This window comes from Muscardinus avellanarius (genome assembly GCF_963383645.1).
Source record: "Muscardinus avellanarius genome assembly, chromosome: 9".
Lineage (NCBI taxonomy): Eukaryota > Metazoa > Chordata > Mammalia > Rodentia > Gliridae > Muscardinus > Muscardinus avellanarius.
This window is the reverse complement of record NC_137795.1, coordinates 111,989,157-112,008,368: the sequence shown is the minus strand read 5'-3', so window position 1 is coordinate 112,008,368 and position 19,212 is coordinate 111,989,157. Positions and strand designations below refer to the sequence as shown.

Sequence of the window (19,212 nt, the reverse complement as noted above, 5' to 3'; positions counted from 1 at the left end):
CTTTGAGGTGGGGTCTCAATAAGTTATCATGCCCTGGCTTTGAGCTGGCAATCCTGTCTCAGCCTCCCAAACGCTGGGATTCCAGGTGTGCCCTCCCCGCCTGGCTCGCTCCGTCTTAAAGAAGGGGTGAGTGTCACAAGGTGACCAGATAGAGGGCAATGCTGAGGGCGGAACCCCAAGACAGAGTCTTAGGGGCCACGCCTGTGCCTGGGCAGAGAGCTGCCTCCCACCCTGGTTGGACCGCACATGCATTTGGTCCCCGCGGTGAGTTATCTGTAGCTCTGCCGCACACGGAGCAGGAGTGGCTGAGGGCTGTCTGCAGAGCCCAGGAGGAGAGGAGGCGGGGACGTGAGCTCTTAGACCTCCACTGAGTTGCCATCCTGTAGCAATGGAGTCTTCCTCATCCTCCCCAGCCTGCTCACCTAGCTCCTGCCGCCCAGCACCCCACGCCCAGTGGCAGAACTCAGGACAGGCCCTGCCCAGGCTCTGGCAGCAAAGAGGAGGGCAGCCCTGGGGTTCACGCCATGCTACACTCCTCCCTTCCATGGGTGCAAAGCTTTTCTAACTCCATTGCTGTGAGCTGAGCTGCCAGCGCCGGTTCCTGTGGGCTGAAGGCACCGGGGACGGAGCACTTTCACACGCAACAAGCCACTGAGGACGGGGAGCCTGCAGGTGGGGTGCGGACGGCCTGAGGGCAGGGGTGGGGCCGTGCTGGGCTCAACCCCTGGACTCATCGAGGACTTACCGTGGAGTCTGAAGTCTGTTATGGGAGAGAGCGCAGAGCCGCAGGTGAAAGTCTGGCCCTGGTTTTCTCCTTTCGCTGGGAGGATGTAAGTGCTCAGGTACCCACCGTAGTCCTGGAAGAGAGAGAGAGGGGAGGGAGGGAGGGAGAGGGAGAGAGAGAGAGAGAGAGAGAGAGAGAGAGGGAGCGTGATGGAGGGAGGAAGGAAGGGGGAGGAAGAGGGAGAGATAGAGGGAAAGAGACAGGAAGAAGGAGGAGAAGAAGAAGAAAGGAAGAGGAGGAAGGAAGGAAGGAGAAAGAAGAAGAGGAGAAGGAGGGCAAGAGAAAAGGAGACGAGAAGAGATAAGAAGTAGTAAGTGTCCAGGATCTACTAGAAAACCAGCCACAGACACAGGAAGATCAGCGACCTCAGAAAACATTTTTTTTTTTTTCTGTACTGGGGATGGAACCCAGGGGCATCTACCTCTGAGCTACACTCAGCCCTATTTTTTATTATTTATTTATTTATTTATTTATTTATTTATTTATTTATTTTTTGCGGGTCTGGGGATGGAACCCAGAGGCATTTGAACTCCAAGCTACACCCCCTGCCCAATTTTTTATTCTTTATTTTGAAATTGGGTCTCACTGAGTTGCAGAGGGCCTCACTAAGTAGCTGAGGCTGGCGGTGAACTGCGATCCCCAGGTCTCAGCCTCCCGAATGCTGGGATTACAAGTGTGTGCCACCATGCCTGGCTTTTTAGCCTTTATTTTGAAACAGGGTGCCCCTGAGTTGCAGAGGGCATCACTAAGTAGCTGAGGCTGTTCTTGAACCGTGATCCTCCTGTCTCAGCCTCCCGAATGCTGGGATTACAAGCGTGCGCCACGCCTGACTCTAAGCAAACATTTTCATGTAGTTTCTTTTTCACAAAAGCGACCTTACTGTCTCTTTGGGGGACAGCAAGCAGGAAGGGCTGTGAAGAAACACCTGGCCAGCCAGGCACTGAGGGCTGCAGGTCCCTCCTCCGCTTAGCTGGCTCACGGGCTCAGCCTCTCTGTCCTTGGGCAAGGCGGGCAGGCGAAGAGGAGGTGAGGGAGGGGCACTGCGGGTGGAGAACCCCTGCAGGACGCTCAGCCCGGGGCTGGGCCAGACCGTCATGTGTGCCCTAGGTCTGGGGGGTCTCCTCCATTCCGACGACCCAGCCCTGGCCTCGGGGCTGGCGTGAGGGAGGCCACTCCCTAGCTCTACTCCCAGGCCAGGCTTTGCGTCCTCCTTTGCACAGCGCCTTCAGAGCCGGCCGCGCAGAGGTGCCGCAGCCTCAGGAAGGGACCAGGGGCGGTTCAGGGGTATGTCAGCATGGGCCGGGGGCAGGGGTCTGAGAGCACGTGTGTGCATATGTGTGTATCCAAATGTGAGGTGGGCTCTGCCCCAAGCTACACACGACAGGGACTGTCTTTCAGGGAATGGCCTCCAGGTCCAGAGATCCCCTGGGGCGACCCCTGGTTCTGGTCCGCCTCTTTGCCAAGAAGAGAGGCCAGTGGTCCTCGCGTGGGCAGGTGGATGCAGGAGGGCTCCTGCGTGCCTGGGTCTGGGATGCCCATGGGGAGGTGCCAGGTCTCTGGTGCACGCGCCCCAGCACGGGGCCCCGAGGCTTGGGGGCTCACTCCGATGGCTTCTGTGCTCTGGAGGCTGGTACATGCTAAATGGACGGTGTGCAGCCGACCAGTGAAAGCTCCCACCACTGAAATCACTGCACCTCAACCTCTCGCTCTTCAGAAGATACTCCGGCCTGTGCACACCCCAGACTGCGGGAGATCTTGGTCAGAGGGAGGCCGGTGAGGATGCAGCCTGCGCCCGGGGGTTCAGACGGAAGACAGCACGACTCACCTTGCCGAACACGGCCACCCGCGTCTTGTCAATGTACTGCTCCTTCAGCATCGTCCTGAGGGTCAGAGGGGAGGGGATTCAGCGCCCGAGCAGTGTGCTTTGCACCCGGTGTCCTCCTCAGACCCTCCCACCCTCCCCTCTGTGGCCCCTCGTGTCCCCAGAGTCCTGGAAGCTGGCAGGCTGTCTGGGAGCCCGGCCACCTCTGAAGGTGCTTCTGTCACTTTGGGTCCACCTGCCTCCTAGTCCTGGGGCTCCTCCTTCTCATGTCTGTTCTGCTGTGGCCTTCCGGACCAGGAGCTCGCGGGGCCCAGGGTGCCTCATCCCGCACCAGCCGGCGGCCAAAGACCTGGGTCCTCGCTTGAGCAGCGCTTATGTCAGAGGCCTGGGGTGCTGGGCAGCTGGGAGTAGCGACGTCCTTGACTGTGCACCCCTGAGACCAGGCAATGCGCGTCGTCATTCTATCAGTTCTTGTCTGTTTTAATAGAATGTGTTTCCTGGGTTATTCTTGGAAAGCGGGCGATTCGAGTGTGTTTACGCCATGCCTTGGTTTAAGTCTGATTCCTGTTTTAGTGCTCATTGAGAGGGGAAACTTGGGCACTGCCTCCTGCTCCACCTCGTCTTCCTCTTCCTTCTCACTTTCCTCTTCTTCCTCTTCCTCTTCCTCCATCTCTTCTTTCTCCACCACTACCTCCTCCTCCTTTACATCTTCCTCTTCCTCCTTTTCCTCTGCCTTCGCCATCTCCTCCTCCTCCCGCTCTGCCCTTCTGGCCCTCACGGTCCCCACCCTGCCATTCACTCTGGCCCTCCGTGGCCCACACGCGCTGCGCGTGGCGGTGTCTGGTCGGCCCAGGCCGCGGCACTCTCAAGCCTTTGCTCACAGTATGTGCTCTGCTGGGAAGGAGCACCCACCAGCGGTCTTCCCACGCAGCGCCGCACTCGTCAGCTGCGCGCGTATCCACGCCACGTCCTCTCCCCACACAGGGAGCCTTGCTCCTGTCGGCCACTGATAGGAGGAGTGCCCCAGTGGGCTTGGGGAGGAAAGGCTCAGGTGCGGGAAGATGGGGGAGCCAGGGAGCTCCGGGGAGTTAGCCTTGTGGGTAGGGCTCACAGTGTTTAACCTGCTAAGCTGGGCCTTTTCCTTCCTTCCTTCCTCCCTCCCTTCCTTCCTTCCTTCCTTTTTTTGTGGTGGTGCTAGGGATTGAACCCAAGGGCATTCTACCTCCAAGTTATACCCCTAGTCCAATTTTTTATTCTTTATTTTGAAACAGGGTCTCACTAAATTGGGGAGGGCCTCACTAAGTAGCTGAGGCTGTCCGCGAACCACGATCCTCCTGTCTCAGCCTCCCAAATGCTGGGATTACAAGCGTGCACCACCATGCCCAGCTTGCCTGTTTTTTTTTTTCTTTCTGGAACAGGTTCCATTTTGTGTTTGAACAGGTGGCTGGGCCAATTCCTTATTTTTAGAAAATGATGTCAGTGTGGAGCAGCCTTTGGGGCGCTTGCTCCTGTGCTCCAAGGGGCAGCCAGATGGAGCCATTGCTGGCAGGTGGGCTGGGAGAAGAGCTGCCTTCCACCAGGTGGGTTCTCCGTGGATGGGAGGAGCTAGACCAGCAGGGGCCAGGACCGAGTGGGAGGGACAGGGGAAAGGACCAGGCAGAAGGCACAGGAGGAACAGGAGGCGCCGGGATCCCTGCCACTGCTCTTCATGTCCCAGCTCTGTCTCCGGGCCTGCCTGGGCCTCGTCTTCCCTTCCTGGGAGGGGTTCTAAGGTTCACACGCTGGCCTGGCAGCCTTGGGTCCCTCCTCTTCCCCAACAGAAGCCAGTGCTCAGTTATCCCTGCGGTGGCCCACAGCCAGGATGAGGCGGCGCCCTCAGTCTCCGTGACCTGCACGCTTCTCTTGCTGGTTCTGGGATCTGAGTAGGGCCAGGAATACAGATGGAGAGGTTTGCAGGCTGTTTCTTAGAGTGCTTTCCTCCCCTTCTGGAAGTTTCTGGAAGTTCCCCTGTCTGAATGTGCTGGAGGTGCATGAAGCAGCCTCGGCCGGGGCTGTGGTCGGCTGAGCAGAGGTGGAGGGAGCCTGGGTCTTTGGCGGCATTGCAGCTTTCTGGGTTCCTGAACTGAGGTGTTGTCCCCGTGGACTTTCAGAGCTAACACAGATCCTTATTTATTTTTATTTTTGTGGTACTGGGGATGGAACCCAGGGGATTTCTACCTCTGAGTTACACCCCCAGCCCTGTTTTTTATTCTTTTTATTTTGAAATAGGGTCTCACTAAGTTGCAGAGGGCCTCACTAAGTAGCTGTGAACCCAGATCCTCCTGTCTCAGCCTTTCAAGTACTGGGTTACAAGTGTGCGCGGCCATGCTGGGCTGAAGGTACTTATTTTTTAAGCATGCTTGAGGTGTGTGTGTGTGTGTGTGTGTGTGTGTGCGCACACGTGTGCGTGTGGTGTGAGGTTTGACTTCATGCAGCAGCATCTCCTGTCTGTAACAACAGGGGCAGGAGATACCGCCTCGTCGTCTCCACCGGGTTCCGAAGTCGCTAGAGGGGAGGAGGCTGTTCATCCAGCTACTCTTCCATCTGTTTAAAATCATTTGCTGAGTGCAACCATATGCCATCCATCTTTATTGGAAACAAGAGAAAATGTTTTGAAGCCAGTGAGGTAAACTGTCCTCAAGTTGCAGAGCATTCTGGGAAGATAACGGCTGCAGAGATGCCAGCCCACCACAGCCTGCGGCGTGTGGTGCCAGCTCCGCCACTCTGTGCCGCCCTCACGGAGGGGGCCCTTCCTCGCCCTTCTTGTGCCTCCAAGCATGTGAGGCTGCACAGTTGACCAGACAGTGCTCAGCCAGCTCTTGGGAGCAAGCCCCGTTTAGCTCCCGGTCCTCTGTGTCCCAAGACGGTGACGGGCAGCCGAAGCCAGGCACGAGCGCTTTCATTTTATTTCCAGGACAACAATAGAATTCCATAAAGGATGGTGGCCTGCCCTGGGCACCGAGCCCTTTCCGTTCTTGTAGCCCTTGGTGGCTTTTGCTGACTCAGTGCCCACGATGTGGGAAGGCTGGGGCGGCGGCCTCCCCAGAACCGAGGCGGGCGCGACTGTCCGGCAACCTGCGGGCTGGGTCCTCTCCTCGGTGACGGGGGTGACGCTTCCCATGACCCCGCCCCACTCATTGTTTCTTCCCTTCTGTCCTACCCCTCTCTCTTCCCCTGGTGATGGTGACTGGCAACAACATGTGTGGACATTGGCTGGCGACCCATTGCAGAGAAGCCAGGAGACCCAGCTGGCGACCTCGGCCTCAGGTCCCACGTCTTAAGGAACCGAACACACAAGCCACCCTGTATGCACACCTTAAGGAGGGAGTGTTCCTAACAGCCTCTCTCACGGGTGTCAGGTTGCCTACAGAGTTTTGGAAGCGCAAGCAGACCGCCCGACATGCGGGATGCACCCTGCCCTGCCCAGCGGCTCAGGCTCACCGTACGGCCTCCATTTGATCCTTCTCCTCCAGGTGGCCCAGCTTCCGTCTCACTTCATGCAGCAGCTTGGTCCCCTGGAAGCCGCTGCCTCGGCCGTCGCACTTGACCACCACGGCCCCGTGGCTGCTCACCATCACTGTCTCCCAGGTCACCTGGAACCTCTCGGCCACCGCCTGGCTCCCGGGAGCGCCATCCCTGGAAAGCACAGTCCCAGGCTCAGCATGCTGTGGGCGGCCGCTGCTGGCCTGGCAGACGCGCTCTCTTAAGGCAAGTTACCATGTGCCTGACTCCAGCCCAGGTCTGTTGCCAGGGCGAGCAAGTGGTTTTTTTTTTTTTTTTGGTACTGGGGATTAAACTAAGGGACATTCTACAACTCTAGGGTCTCACTAAAGTGCCGAGAGTCTTGTGGAGCTGCTGAGGCTGGCCTTGCGCCTGCAATTCTCTTATCTCAGCCTCCCAAGTGCTGGGGTTACAGGTGTGCAAGGGCATCCTGAGTGTGAGCTGGATTTTGTTCACATCCCCAGGGGGCACCACAGGCACCCTACAAACAGAACCAACGCACACCGAAGACAGTCACTGAAGGGCTTTTGTTGGTGAGGGAAGCTAAAGCCATCCTCTCGTCTCTCCTCTTGCCAGGCTTTTCCCACATGGCCGGCCTCTCTTTGCTGGGTTCTAGACCTCTTGGGCAGCTCCGCTCAGTACCCATCACGGGAGTGCCAGGAGCCACCGCCTCCCTCAAGGGTGCCCTGATTTGGAGGCACTCTCCCTTTTGGTTAGGTTGGGAGAAGCAGCGTACAGGCTGTCACGGTGGCCCTCCTGCGCCCGCCAGCGAGCCGGGCTGCTCCCTCGGGGCCATGGACACTCAGCGACACCTCGCTGGAGAGCTTATTCCAGGGGAATGGGCCAGCACCATAAACACCATTTTGACGGAAGGCTGGCACACTGATGGCTCCTGGGGAGACTTCCTGGTTACGGTTGCATGCTGGTGAGTTTGGAAAGGTGCTGGCAGGCAATTTTGTGGCTATGCTAACACAGGAGGGTTAGGGCTATTGGGTCGCTGCCATAACTGTGTTTGACCATGGCTGAGCAGAACACCATTACGTAGCACGCAACAGGAACAGGGTGAGGTCATCGGGTTACCTGGAGCTCTGTCAGGGCGCTTGGCATTTGATAAGAGGCAGGTGCCCCATCATCTCTAAGCAAGCCCAGTGCCGGCCTCCGTTCTACCCCGGCCCCACAGAGGCAAGGCGGCCCTGTGGTCTGCCTGCTCCCTGGGTCTGAATGGTCAGGTGGAAGGTGGACAGGGTGGTGTTAACCTCTGGGTGGTGGCCCCCTTCCTAAGTGCTCCTGTGCGCGTGAGTACAGGTAACATCCACACCTAGGCATGGAAGCACCTCATCACGCCGGGGCAGGTGGCCACGTGTGCGGGGCCCCAGTTCTGAGGTGTTAATAGCACACTCTCGAGGCTGTCCCGACGTCTAACCCAGAAGGTGTGCTGACCAACAGGCCCGACTACAGTGTGTCTCTGCCGGCAACCCCATGATGCTGCCCAGGCTCCTGCAGGGGGAAGCCGCTAGGACACTGGCAGCACTGACGTCTGAGCCATCCACACCTCTGTCTTTATTTGGGCTGACCTGGCCCCCAAGGTGCCCATCCTGCCCCCCACGAGCTGTCCTGGCCCTTCCTGCCCACTTCAACAGCCACCCTTGGACACTGGACATAGGACCCCGATCACTAAAGCAGCCTGCCCCGGAGGGCATGGGCAGGTGCGGAGCCCCAGCTCGGCTCTCCTGCAGCCTCTGGGGCCTCTGAGTGCCGAGAGCCTGACCCTCGTGGGTAACCCTGTCAAGAGTTGCGTTTGAACGACATCACCCTCCCACTCGTCTTTCCTTAGGGCTCAGTATTCACTGCTCATGGTGTCTTGGGTCCCGGGCAGACTCCCTGAGAAAGAAAGCGGCAGCGATACTCACACCACCAGGAGCAAGGGGTAGTGGGTCGTGTCGGTGAAGGTCGCTGGCTTGAGGATCTGCATTGGCAAGCCTGGGGAGGAAGGGACACGGTTACAGTCAGGAGGGCCGATGGCGGCTCCGTGCTGTGTGGACAGCCACGCTGTGTCCGCCGCATACTGGGGTGAAGATTTCAAGCAGAGGGTTGGGGAGGAAGAGACCGGGGTTGGGAACATGGAGAGAGAGGAGACCCCACAGGGCACCCTCTGCCACGCCATGCGGCTTTGCCTTCTGGTTGCTGGTTCATGCTGGGCAGGTCTATCTGCTGGTGCTACAAGAAGAGGGCCCTGGGGAGGGAGCTGGGGCAGGCCCTGCTCCTGAGGCCACACAAGGCCCTGGGTTTGGTCCTTGGCAGTGGTGTGTGTGTGTGTGTGTGTGTGTGTGTGTGTGTGTGTGCGCACACGCACGTTCAAGAATCAAGCCTCAGGAAAAACTGCCTCACCAGTTTCTTCTGGCCCAACTTAGAATTTGTTTCTTGATATTAACTACAACTCAGATTACCAGACACAGCAATTAAATTGGAATTAGTGGCTTTTCAGTACAGTGCTACTCAGACACACCCAGGCCGGGCAGCCCAGCTAGATAGAGCTTCTTATTATCAATCCCAGCTGCATGTTCATGGCTTGAAAATTGGGTCAGCGGCCCAGAGGCAGGCTTCAGAGTTCATCATTTCTGGCCCCATAAAATACGTGTGGGCTGCCGTCCACCACCGAGGAGCCAGGGCGGGCCTCAGGAAGCGAGCCCACCTGGCTGTATGCCTCGGGGAGCCTTCCTGCAGACGCCTGCCTTCCCAGCAGAAGCCCCAAACACACAGGTCTGGGGCGAGATGTCCTTAGGCTTCTCTGTGCTCCCGCGGGTGACTCCTGACTACATCGGTCCCTGAAGGTGCATCTGTGCCCCCTTCCCTGTATCGGGGCTGTGACAGCTGGCAGCAGGACCGGGAGGCGGTGCTTGCTTCTTAAGGTCTGAAATGCACCTTGCAGAGGAGGGAATCAGTGCATCAGGACTTGGACATGTTGTCAGGACAGGAATAGGCCCATGAGAGAAGGGAGAGGCTTTGAGCCTCTCAGTCTCTTTAAGTCTTTAGGACCGCCTTGGGAGGGGCCCCTTGCAGAGGGCAGCGGCTTCCATCTCTGCACAGAGCCCTGGGCGGGGACACCACAGCAGGGCGCAGACACACGTCAGAGACCAACCCTAGCATCCACACGTTTTGTGCCGAAGATTGTCGAAGCCTCTGTTCCTGGTTTTCATAGGTTGAATTCTTCTCCCTCCTCTGTATTGTCCCCAGCTATTTCTCTCTGAATCCCCTTCCTCAGGGTAGTCTCTTTGGGGAATTTTATTTTAGTTTTTATTTTTATATTTTGTGGTACTGGAGATGGAACTCAAGGGCATTCTACCTCCAGGCTACAACCCAGCTCTATTTTTTTATTCTTTATTTTGAAACAGGGTCTCACTGAGTTGTAAAGGGACTCACTGAGTAGTTGAGGCTGTCTTAAAACCGCGATCCTCCTGTCTCGGCCTCCTGAATGTTGGGATTCCGAGCATGTGCCACCACACCCGGCTCTTGGGGTATTTTAAAAGAGAATCCTCTGGACTCACAGAACACCCCACTTCCAGACTTCCCTGACCTTCAGAGGTGAATACACTCACCTACAGAACAACAGGGGCTTGCATGCGTGCCTGGCATGGTAGACAGTCCACGGGTAAGTGCCATGATGGGCTGTGGGGTGGCGTGGTGAGCCGCTGGCCCCGTCCTGGGAACGTCTGCGGGCTGGGAGGCCAGCAGCCTCCTGAAACTGGGCTTCTTCCTGCCTAAGGCCCTGCTGCCATCTCTGGGTGGCATGGACCCTCCCCATCCAAACCTCACACCCTCTGCGGACCGCTCAAGCCCGTGTCCCAGGATCTGGGCCATTCTCAAAACTTCCGTTACGGTCTTCTCTAAGCTGCTGAGCACCAGGTATCTGCATGTACTCCCGAGCCGCCCACCCAGGTGACAAGCCCCTCTCCTACGGAACAGGATGGAGCAGACGCAGCACTTCCAGAGAAGGTTCCAGATAGCAGCCTCGAGGCGAGGTGTGTGCAGCTTCTCCTGTCCCCTAGTGCAGGCCTGACACTCTTCCTGGGAAGCTGCCCCCTGGCCAGCCTGAGCTCTGGTGGTTCACTTGGAGGGGAGATGTGGGGACCACCCCAGAGATGCTGGGCAGGCAGAACCCCAAGGACTCTTTCAAATGCAACTTCGGGCTGGGTCTAAGTCACTGAGTACCAAGCAACGAAGGAGGGTGCTAGCTTCAGACGCTGGGAGTCTGAAGGGTCCTGGGGGAGGCAGGGTGGCCTCTAGGCTGGCCAGGGTGATTTGAAAACTGGCTGCAGGAGAGCCCTGCCTCCCCTTGTGGCCGCGAACCCTGGGTCTCGGCACTCAGCATGGGTCGGCTCTCACAAACACATCCTCAAAGACAGGGTGGCGGTTGGGGAGAAAGAAGGGGACACATGGAGCCACAGGTGTGGCGCAGGCTGTCAGACCGCCCCGGGCCTCCTCACGCGTCTAGTTAGAGGGAAGCCCCTCGCCAGCTCAGATGACATCGGAGGCAAGAGGCTGAGGTAGGAGAGACCCCAGATGCCACAGTGGAGGCTCCTCCCGAGGAGGACGTTTTCCCAGGGGTCCCCGTGGAAGTGCTCCCCTGAGATTGTTCCTAAAGTGTTGGATCTAGGAGACGAATCAGCTGCCACCAGAGGGACCATCTAGGTGTGCACACTGAGCCAGGGCGGTGTGCTGCCGGGCCAGGAGGTGCCTGCCTGGCACCGCGGCTCCCGAGCTCAGCAGTCAGCTGCCGCCGCCCGGGGATCACAGAGCAGACAGAACTGTGCGCTTCTTTATAAAGACTGGAAATACTCACTGTAATCGTCGATCTCTATTCTCCTGTATTCTACTTTCGGCATCTGCCGGTCACTGACGGCCTTCTGCACGTGGTCATTCGTTTCTAGGTCAAAGATTTCTGCAAGAGAGAAGGCAGAGGCGCGCTGAGACGCAGCGGATTGCGGAACCCTGTACGAGCTGAGGCCCTCGGGTGCATCATCAGTACAGACAAGAAACTGAGTCGTTAAATAACTCGCTCAAGGCACACAGCAGGAAGTCTAGTCAGCTCTGGAGCTTAGGCAGATGGAGCGGCCTCTCCATGCGTCGGTGCTCCGCCCCGACTTGCTTTCCACGGCATCGCTCACTGTCGTGGCTAGGTCTCAGGACTGCTGGTTTAGGAAAATTGACATTTTATATCTGCGACAATAATAAGTCTAAATACGGTAGTCATAGTAACCAGGAAGGAAAGGAGGGTAATACTGGAGTGTCACCTTATCCTAGGAAAATTCAGTTCAGATGTTTTACCTTAAACACAAGGTTCCGTGATCTTTGGAGACCTTAATTTGGATGACTATATTCATGAACAGTAAAGCCATGAGTAGCGCTTTGCAATGGGGGCAGAGAAACTAAACCAGAGAGAGAGGTCCTTTCAGGAGAGGTCCTTTCAGGAAGCCCGAGGCCCCAGTGTTCCGGTCACTGAGCGGCAGGAGTCGAGGGAACAGAGGCATGACCGTCAGTCCCTGCTCCACATAGCACACAGCACAGAGCAAAGCAACCGTCCACTAACACGATGGGCGGTCTGGTGCTTGAAGGACCAATGATGTGCCTAGGCTGGTATCCAGTCAGTGCTGTAGTCATGGCCAGCTCATCAAGCCGCCCTGACCCCAGCTCACCGAGACCTGTGCGTGGGTCTCTTGAGGCCATTGGAACCTTCAGGTTCCTGCAGATGCGTAGGGCCTGGGGAACCTGCCATGTTTATGGCTCTGCCTGCATCTGTGAGCAGCCCAGGTGGGCGGCAGGTAAGGGACTGGGGAATACAGGGTGGGGTGGACTGTAAACAGGAGCTCACAAAGATCAGAGGAATTACGCCGGGCGGGCGTGGTGGCCGCGCTTGTAATCCCAGCATTCAGCAGGCGGAGAACGGAGGATCACGGTTCCCGACAGCCTCAGTTACTTAGCGAGGCCCTTCACAACTCAGTGAGACCCTATTTCAAAAAATAAAAAGACTAAAAAATGGGCCTGGGGGTGTAGCTTGGGGGAACAATGCATCTGGGTTCCATCCCCAGTACTGAAAAAAAAAAAAAAAGGGGGGGGGATCAGAGGAATTAGCAAAGCGGACGCGACAAGAGCCGAGCCGGGCTCCTTGCTGTCCGTCAGTGCCTGGGCTGCGGGCTGCTGAGCATCTGACCAAAGTGAACTGGGATGTATTCCTATCCTCTCCTGGATGCATCTGGGTGTTTCTGGTGTTGCTCTATGATCTTTATGGCTGGCCAGGAGAGAGCACAGGGCTGTTTCATGCCCGAGCAAGGCTCCCCGGAGTTTCTGAGGACACAGACTTGCCACCAAACACCGGCACCAACCCCGGCCCCGGGAGTTCTGGCTTCGTGGGGGCTGGCTCCGATGGCTCATTGTCAACACAGGCTACGTCTGAATGGCTGCTCCTCTCTATTAAAACCCCGCCCTCCACAGAAGAGCACCAGAGCGACAGACTATTAAATTTAGTTAAATATTAGATTTCTCATTTAATGATTGCCCACACAACTGGTTTTATCAGCAGAAAGCTGACTGTCTCACAGGGGAGTTGGGTTAAGCCATTTTATTTGTTCCCGTAATTGCATTCAAAGAGGGCAGGAGCTCAGCAGAGAAATAAGAAAAGATGGGCATATTCCCCGAAGGACTCTTCTTTTGACTCCGGGGCAGTGGGGACCTCCAGTCTGGAGCATACAAATGGCCACTCCTTAATTAAATGTGAGCCCTTCTAATATTTGGTGGAATTAGCTATTATCAGATCTGGACAGTGAGCCCACAGGGACCCGAGCTGCTCACGAGGGCTGCTTTCCTGACGGGGCGGCCGTGGGCTTCCCCAGGACACGCTTCCAGGTGGCCCTGCGGGTGGGTGGTTGCGGAATAACCACAGTGCTAAATTTTGGAAACCTGGTGACCATATCTACATGGGAACCAACAGGCAGCTGACCCAAAGGGTGGAGGACCAGTCTTCTCGTCTTGTTGGTTTTGCACACGCAGGACCGCACTCTGCGTGTTGTGCAAGTGTTGGCACATTGCCCCCCCCCCTTCTCCCTGGTGCTCTGGCCCAACCTCCTCTGCCCAGGTTTTTGCCTTTCTCCTACCATTTTTCTGATCAGGACCTCCTGTGCTTTCCCCTCTCCCATATGCATACATCTCTGCAGAGCTGTCTGCCCACCCCAGGGCTGCACGGCTCAACTGTACCCAAAGACCAGATCCCCGACCGACGCCTAGTAAGACCTGCCCACCTGGACCTCAGATCTCGCTGCTCTGAGCTCAGAAGGTTTAGTGGTTGGAGTCGGTGTGACAGTTTGAGCTGCAGTTGTTCTTTTTCCCATGTATTATCTCTTTCTTCCTCTGGCCAGATTTTAAGGCAGGTCCAGGTAAGCGGTACTTATCTTTGGCCCCTCTAAAATCATGCTAAGTATGAGCAGTGAGTGGGCTGGTGTGCATCTCCCAACCCAGAACGTTCCCCTGTAGGGAAGTTCAGTGATTGCCACGCTGATCTGCCAGGCACCCGTGAGACCCCGAACGGTTTCTGCAGGCAGCGAGGCCCACAGCCTTCCCCTGGCCCGACCTGGTGGAGGGGAAGAGACACCTGCGTGCAGACTCTCTGAGGGGTGTGGCGGCTGTGCATCGCTTTAATTCCATTTAGTGTCAGCCAAGTGCCAGCTTGCCCACCAAAGAGGCCGAGCTGAGGTCCAAGCCGTGGCTACCCGCAAAAGATGCATGTCGCCACATTCTGGAAGGGGACGGGAAGACTGTTTACAGACACACAGACACACGGCGGGACCCACGGAGCCGGTCCCCAGGCCTCCATGTCTATGTGTCTGTGCTGAGAAGGAACGTGCCTGGCATGAGCCCCAGGGAGCACTCCTTCCCCGTCCCTCGGGGCACAGGCGGGCCTCGGAGCTCCTCACCTGCCCCCCGCCCCGTTGGCAGATGGGCTCTGAACAAAGGACTTGGGACCACTGAGTCTGGCTGACTGGGAGAAGCCCCGGCGGTAGGCGAGGGTCCGTGGCAGCATGGAGGTGCCTGGTCCTTTGATTTGAACAAACTGCTGGGAGCTAACTGGACAGGAAATGAGAGATCACTGAGAATGGCCCTCAGTGGGATGGGCCAGGTTTTAGCAGGCGGCCTGGCAGGAGCTCTGAGAATGGCAGCTTCCGTGGTTCCTGCCTCCCCGTTCACTCGCTTTTTCTGCGCTCCTGCAAAACAAAGGGAAGCCACTGCCCAGGAAACGCGAAAATAGGAACCGCTGCTTCCAACACCGTCTTAGAAATTAGGAAGACCCGCCCATCTGCATGTGAACTAGTGAACGAAAACTAAAAACAATCAAACAAACCGGAAGAACTCAGCGACATCCGTGTCACTGAGAAAGTGCTGCTTTTAAGCCGGGCGTGGTGGCGCACGCTTAAAATCCCAGCACTCAGGAGGCTGAGACAGGAGGATTGTGATTTGAGGACAGCCTCAGCTACTTAGTGGGGCCCTTTGCAACACAGTGAGACCCTGTTTCAAAATAAAGAATAAAAATAGGGCTGAGGGTGTAGCTTGGAGGTAGAATGCCCCTGGGTTCCATTCCTAGTACTGCAATAAAAAAAAAAAAGAACGTGCTGTTATACGTAACAACTATCATCCTAAAATAGTCTCATTGTTTTGATATAAACTAGTGATGATTAAAATAACTGTGGCTTAGGGTCAGAAATGTAAAAAAATCCCAATATTTAAAAGATTGTCAGCCGGGCGTGGTGGTGCACGCTTGTAATCCCCGCACTTGGGAGGCAGAGACAGGAGGATCGCGCAGGTTTGAAGCCAGCCGCGCGCGTGCTGGCTTAGGAGACCCTGTTTCCAAATTAAAAAATGTAAAAAATAGGTCTGGGAGTGTAGCCCGGAGGTAGAAGGGCTTCCAGGAACCCCAGTACCACAAAAAAAAAAAAAGATTGTCAAGCCTTTCTGCCATTAGGACTGAATTCCCAGAGTCAGCAAGTTGGAATGTAAGTAATACTTGAGAAGTAAAAGGAAGGATATAAACATTTTGAGTGCTAAAAAGAAACTGCTTCAGTAGTTGGGAGGAGAAGTGCAGGTTCGAGGCCAGCCTCCCCAACTTGGTGAGAGCCTCGGCAACTTAGCAGGGCCCTGTTTCAAAAAAATAAAATAAAATAGGCCCGGAGATATAGCTCAGAGGTAAAATGTCCCCAGGTTCAATCTCGGGTACCACAAAAATAGATAAATAATGCAAAAGAGAAACTTCTTCAAGAAATGTTTAAACGGACCAGGAGAGGCTCCTCAGACTTCCAACTGTGGGCCAGCATGGTGGAGTCCTGACTCCCAAAGAGTGTCCAGGCCATAGTGTCAGCCTGCCAGCCAGAGCCACAGGCGCCATCCCCAAGGACACAGGCTGTCTGGGGGACGCAGGGATGGAATCCAGCTCCAGCCCTGTCATTAGAAAGGCGACCCTGGTACCTGGCACTTAAGGTGCACCTGGCAGGTATCACCCAGGAAGCAGGCCGGGAGGGTGCCTGGCTGCCAGTCCCAGGGGAGAGCTGCCAACCAGCAGCAGGAGTTGCTTTTGCTCTTTAACAAAACAGGACTGAAAGTAGAATGGAGGGAGGAAGAGACAGCGGTCTCCGTGTGATGGAGGCACGGGCAGCCTGCAGTTAGAGTTCCTGAATACACTTGCAAGGGGGTCTTGTCGGTGGACCACCGCAACATCACTCCACCCTCCCACCTGTTCTCATGGGAGCTGCAGGACCGTGTCAGAAGCTACGCGAATCCCAGGTCCCACGCATCACGGGTACGCAGCTGAGCCACGCTTCCTCTCCTGTGGACTGAGGAGCGGCCACGTCCTAACGTGCTCCCGTTGGCACAGTCCTCCTGTCCCAGGCTCAGGTGCTTGGATGCTCGGCACCAGCCGTAATTACATTCTTAAGGAAACAGCTTTTAAATAATTCAGAGTCACATCTGCGAACACCCTGCAGGCTCTGTTTGTAGATAAGATTTTCTAAAGGGGGGAAAAGTCAACTATTCCCAAGGTGGCTGTGAGGTCAGGGCGGGAGAGGCGGAGGAAGGACAAAGCTTTCCGCAACAGTAATTCCAACTTTCACAGCGGTTGGAGCGAGCTGGAAGGAGCCGCAGGCCAGTCTTCCAAGGTCTCTCCTGCTACCTGACACTCAAGGTCCCGACACGCTGCCTTCTCCCGGTCCCTGCAGCAGCTGCTAAAAGGCCGCTGCCAGGGGCTCACTTGCCTGCCAGCACCCTGCATAGCTGCAGGCACCTGGACCGGCTCTCCTCAGCTCAGCCCCTTGGGCTGGTCAGAAACGCCTTCCTGAGCTGGGACAGGAGGGCTGTTCTGCAGGGCAACCATGCAGCAGCCCAGCACTCCCGCTCCTGGGTGTCTAGACCAGGGAGGGTTTGGGAGCGAAGGTCACAGATGCTGCTGCTGGGAGCCTGTTACCTAGGCAACAGAGACCCAAAGGTTCAGGATGCTCCAGGTCCTGGGGTCAGCGACGGAGCAGATTCTAGCTCTCGTTGTGTGTTCCCTACAGAAATGCTTAGGACAAGACGTGTTTGGCTTTCTGATTTTTTTCTCCTTCCAGTTTTGGAATATTTGAATGAACATCCTAAGATATCTTTGCCTGGGATCCAAGTCTAAACACTAAATTCATTCATGTTTTATGTATGCTGTATACACTCAGTCCAAATGTAATTTTAGCTAATATCTAGAGTGCACCTACATTTTGACTGTGACCTGTCACATGAGGTCAGGTGTGGAGTTGTCAACACTGGTGCTGAAATGTTTCGGATTTTGGATGGACTGCCTGCCTGCCTTTCTTCCTCTTTTTTTTCTATCTGCCTATCTGTCTTTTTAAATAATACTGGGATTGAACCCAGAGCAGTTCTACCTCTGAGCTATACCCATAGCCCTATTTTATATATTATTATTAATTTTGCGGTACTGTGGATGAACTTAGGGCATTCTACCTCTGAGGAACATCCCCAGCCTGATTTTTTATTCTTTATTTTGTAACAGGGTCTCACTGAGTTGCAAGGGGCCTCACTAAGTAGCTGAGGCTGCGCATGAACCATGATCCTTCTGTCTTAGTCTCCCAAATGCTGGGATTATAAATGTGTGCCATCATGCCCAGCATCTTATTTTGAAAAGGGCCCTGCTAAGTTGCCACACTGGCCTCAAACCCGTGATTCTTCTGTTTTGGCCTCCCAGGTGCTGGGATTACTGGAGTGCAGCTTGTGGAGTTGGGGATTAGGAATGCTCCACCTATAAACAGAAGAGCAGGCTCCATTTGGGTGGCGACACAGCTCCAGTGCCTCCAGCACATCGCTGGAGGGCACGTCTCAGTTTCCTTAACTGAAGAATGGGTATGATAGTCACTTAGAATGAAACGTGTTAAGACGCCCAAGGTATTTAAGGCGCCCCGTCCCTGACAGAGCTTGGTAGATGCTGGCTGCAGTCTCCCAGACCTCTGCCTTCCTGTGGCCCTGGAGGAGGCTTGCAGCTAGATGCTCAGAACAGAGAACGAGGCAGAAGGAGCAGCAGCACTAGGCCCTGAAGAGCCTCCTGTGCAGAGCTGCGGTGGGCGAAAGGGGCGCCTGCAGGGATGGGGACGCCTCACCACCCGCCTTCCTGTTCCTGGAACTTCCCCGATTCTGCAAGAGTGCAGCTGATCTGAAACCTACCCGAGGCCAGAGACTGGTGGAGTTGCTGGCCCGGGCCGCTGTGAACCTGCCCACGCTGCACATCAGCCTGCATGGCGTGGACACTGCGCTCTGCAGAGGGACCAAGGCCTCGGCGCAGCGACCGACCGACCGTGCCTTGGACCGGGCCCAGGGGCACGGCGACCTGTCTTCTTGCCTGGGGCTGCCAGTTTGATAGATGAAATAAAAACAGGGAATTTCATTCAAGCTGTCACAGCAGGTACTGGGCTGGGCTGCAAACCTCTGTAAGAGGGTGCCAGACGAATCATAAGGTCCATGTGCCAGGAAAACCCCACCCGCCTCTCACAGGGTTGGGTGGGTGACACCTGGAGGCTGGGGCTCAGTGGGCCAGGTCCTGCCTGGGCCCGGTGGATCAAATCCTGCGCTGGGGGTGGAGAAAGCACACGGGGTGCCTGGGTTCAGATCTCCTGCTCAATTACTTACAAGCCCACATGGCTTCGGGAAATTGCGCGACTCATAAGTAATTGAACTGCATGGAACTGACATTGGCCCAGAAAGGCCGAGTGCATTCAGAACTTAAAAGGACTAATCCTTACACGTGCTTGCTGCGCAGGCCCCTGCTCATCCACCCTCTGCCCCTTCCTTCTGTGCGTCTCCCCTTCTTTTTAAACAACAACAACAACAACAACAACAACAACAACAACAACAACAACAACAACTTTCTACTTTTTTCTATCATTGTGATGATTTGTTCTCGAACAGTCAGAATGCCAGAAGAAATAAAGTCTTAGCTGCCTGGATTCTCCCAACTTAAACTTCAATTTTCATCTGTGCAACGGAGCGGGTCCTGTGCCTGCCTCCCTCACCCCCTCCTCACGGGGAGCGAGGAGGACAGAGTGCTGGTAAGGCACCTTCTGGTTTTATCTTTCTTGCCTCTTTCCTTCCCTTCCCCTCCCTCCCTGCCTTCCTCTTCCTCCTTCTCTTCTTCTTCCTCATCATCCTCTCCTCCCTCTCCCTCTTCTTCCTCTCTCTCTCCTCTCTCCTCCTCTCTTTCCTGTCTCCTCTCTCTCCCTTTCAAACCCTCTTCTCCCTCTCCTCTCTCCTCTCCCTCTCTTTCTTCTCTCTCTCCTCTCTTTTCTCTGTGTGTCTGTCTCTCTGTGTCTGTCTGTCTCTCCCTCTCTCTCTCAGCATCCTAAGCAGATCCTAAGCTCTTTATGGCTCCTCCGGCCACTTCTGGCCAGCCCACAGGTGGCTTCCCTGGCTGTCGCGCTCCCTGGCTGGCGTCCCCTCATCCACAGCCACAGCTGCACAGGGCCTCCTGTCTGCTCTGGTGTTTTGGAGCAAGGCC

At 55.9% G+C, this 19,212-nt stretch overlaps 1 protein-coding gene across 5 annotated transcripts in view; it reads right to left on the bottom strand.

The window, feature by feature from the left end:
- DPP6 (dipeptidyl peptidase like 6) overlaps positions 1–19,212 on the bottom strand; it is a gene marked incomplete at both ends in the record, with an annotated part of 1,069,233 nt that overhangs the window by 5,477 nt on the left and 1,044,544 nt on the right. For all 5 annotated transcript variants that reach the window (XM_080701136.1, XM_080701138.1, XM_080701135.1 and 2 more), the window contains 5 exons: positions 746–857; positions 2,610–2,664; positions 6,087–6,281; positions 8,057–8,126; positions 10,987–11,085. In XM_080701136.1, coding sequence (XP_080557262.1) covers positions 746–857; positions 2,610–2,664; positions 6,087–6,281; positions 8,057–8,126; positions 10,987–11,085 — 531 coding nt within the window. The remainder of the gene's footprint in view (positions 1–745; positions 858–2,609; positions 2,665–6,086; positions 6,282–8,056; positions 8,127–10,986; positions 11,086–19,212) is intronic.